The sequence below is a fragment of the Populus euphratica genome, unplaced genomic scaffold (assembly GCF_000495115.2).
Source record: "Populus euphratica unplaced genomic scaffold, PopEup_1.0 scaffold2746.1, whole genome shotgun sequence".
Classification (NCBI taxonomy): Eukaryota; Viridiplantae; Streptophyta; class Magnoliopsida; order Malpighiales; family Salicaceae; genus Populus; species Populus euphratica.
Window position 1 is genome coordinate 3,204 of NW_011502581.1, and position 2,415 is coordinate 5,618.

The 2,415-nt window shown below is 42.7% G+C and overlaps 1 protein-coding gene across 1 annotated transcript in view; it reads right to left on the reverse strand.

The window, feature by feature from the left end:
- LOC105119311 (cytochrome P450 81D11-like) overlaps positions 1-2,415 on the reverse strand; it is a 2,839-nt gene that overhangs the window by 147 nt on the left and 277 nt on the right. The window contains exons 2-3 of the mRNA XM_011017438.1: positions 1,601-2,399; positions 9-733 (exon numbers count right to left, since the gene is read on the reverse strand). Coding sequence (XP_011015740.1) covers positions 116-733; positions 1,601-2,399 — 1,417 coding nt within the window. The 3' untranslated portion in view covers positions 9-115. The remainder of the gene's footprint in view (positions 1-8; positions 734-1,600; positions 2,400-2,415) is intronic.

The window sequence follows — 2,415 nt, forward strand, 5'->3', positions numbered from 1 at the left end:
TGCAGAAGGAATGCCGACAGCATCAACGTAATACGGCCTTGTGAAGGTGGGGGAAAGGCCATTCACCTGACGTTCAAGCCCAATGCCAGGCGAGAAGAGAACCTTCAAACCCCCTCTAAGGATGGTACAGGAGGGTAGTCAAATCACGGCGTGGACAGCACAATGCTTCCAAAGGCTTGGCTTTAGACAAAGTAATTCCAGGACTATGGCTCATGTCCTCCGCCGGTGCAACCTTATCCCACTCAAAGCACTGGACGACAGCACCTAAGGCAAATGAAACTATCTGCAAACCCATGCTAGCACCTGGGCAAGCTCTCCTCCCTGTTCCAAACGGAATATATTTGAAACCTTCTTGCTCTCCTACACCAGCCTCAAATCTTTCAGGCTTGAATTCATTGGACTCTTCCCAGAGTTTGGGATCTCTATGCATGGCCCAAGCATTCACCATCAGCGTTGTGCCTTGCGGTATATCAAATCCCCCAACAGTGCAAGCTCCTGATGAAAAATGAGGCAGCAAAAGGGGAGCTGGAGGATATAATCTAAGCGTCTCCTTTATGACGCACCTAAGGTAGGGAAGCTTGACAATATCTGACTCGTTCAGCAAACGCCCATGCCCAACATGCTCATCAATCTCAGCTTTCAGCTTTTGCATTGCTTTGGGATGATTCAAGAGGAGTGCCATTGCCCACTCCAAAGTAACTGCTGATGTTTCCGTGCCAGCAACAAACATCATCTGATACACATTGCTTTATCAATGTTAGAGTTATGAACTTGGCCACTACTCCTAGTGTTTTGACAATAATTAATTTTCTGCGCATTGAAATATTCTCATCCCTTTAGAGAGCTAAAGACCTTTTTGGATATCAAAACACACCCATGTCATGGTTTTTATTCTTTTCCTTTTTCTATTCAAATTTATGTTGCAGTTTATTGAAGAAAAATCATGGTGCGTGGAATTCAAAAGTTCAACTGATGATGCTAGATGTAGATGGAGATGACGGTGAGGGGTTCATGACCACTCATATCGTGTGGTCTTAAAAATCACGCATGATGCTGTTACATCACCTCCGGTACCAAGTGCCAGCCAAACAAGAGTTGCCTCAATAGTAAGTACTGAATTCAAGAAAATTTTACACGCTAATGCATCAGTGATCAGTGAAAACAGCTTCACGGTTTGATTCAAGAAAATTTTCAGATTAGTGCACGATTATGACCAAATTTTTCGTAGTTTAATTGGGCGGAACTAGGGTAAAGATGGGTATCAAGTGTGAACTATGACATTTAGATAAAAGAGGGGGCATCTGCTCAACATTTTCAACTGTCACCACCACCAAAACAACGGAACGACTTCTACTTAACTCCTTACGTAAATTTCTTTCGCGAAAGCCTTGCTTCTAAATTAATTCCAGGGATATTGGGCTCAGATTACGAAAACACTTAACTGTAAGAAATGGCACCTGATGCACTAAATGCTTTGTCTAAAAAACAACACCACAGCTCACTCACCACTGAACTAAACGTAAGAATCGGTAACAATATGATTAGTCACCAATACGCTCCCCAGTGGTAAAATAGAGAAAAAATAATGCAAGCGGCTTACCAATAGAACACTTTTGATAACTGTATCCGTCAAAAATTCAGGTTCCAAATCTTGCAGAGACAGGAAAGTTCCAATCACTGAGCTCTTCCCTTCTCTTCTCCATTGTTCAGCAGTTTTGGAGGAAGAACTTGTTCTCCTCGTCCGAATTTCATCTATCAGATGCTGCAAATACTCATCTCTAGTACTCTGCAGCTTTTTAACACTTTTCTCTAGCCCTTTGTAACCAATCAACCTTAAAATCGGGATAAAATCACAGATATTCATCCCCAGGCCAGGAGAAAATCTCTCCTTAAATTCTTGAAATAATTTTTTCTCCACCTTTGTACCAGCAACTTCCTCATCGATACAAGGCCTTCCAGCAGCCAGTCTCATCATGACATTACATGTTAGAAGAGAAAACAAAAACTTTAAGTCCACCTTCGCTGTAACACCATTTTTGGCTTTCAACAATCTGCGAAGCAGGGAGCAAACTTCTTCCTCGCAAATAGTTGAAGACTTTTGGAGGCTCTTTGATGCGAATAATTCAATCACAGAAATACGGCGTAGGCTGCGCCAAAGATGACCATAAGGTGCCCACACAAACGCAGTATAATTGTAGGTCAAGTGATCCCCAGTCATGGACTGGGGTCTGTTTGCAAATATTATGTCATTCTTGGTGAAACATTCTTCAACAGCAGATGGTGAAGACACCACAAGGGTAGACCTACAACCAAATTTGAGGAACAGGATCGGACCATATTGTGACGAGAGAGTCTGTAGTGATTGGGGATGCTTAAAGAGGTGTAGGTGGCCGATAATCGGGAGAGCAAAAGGGC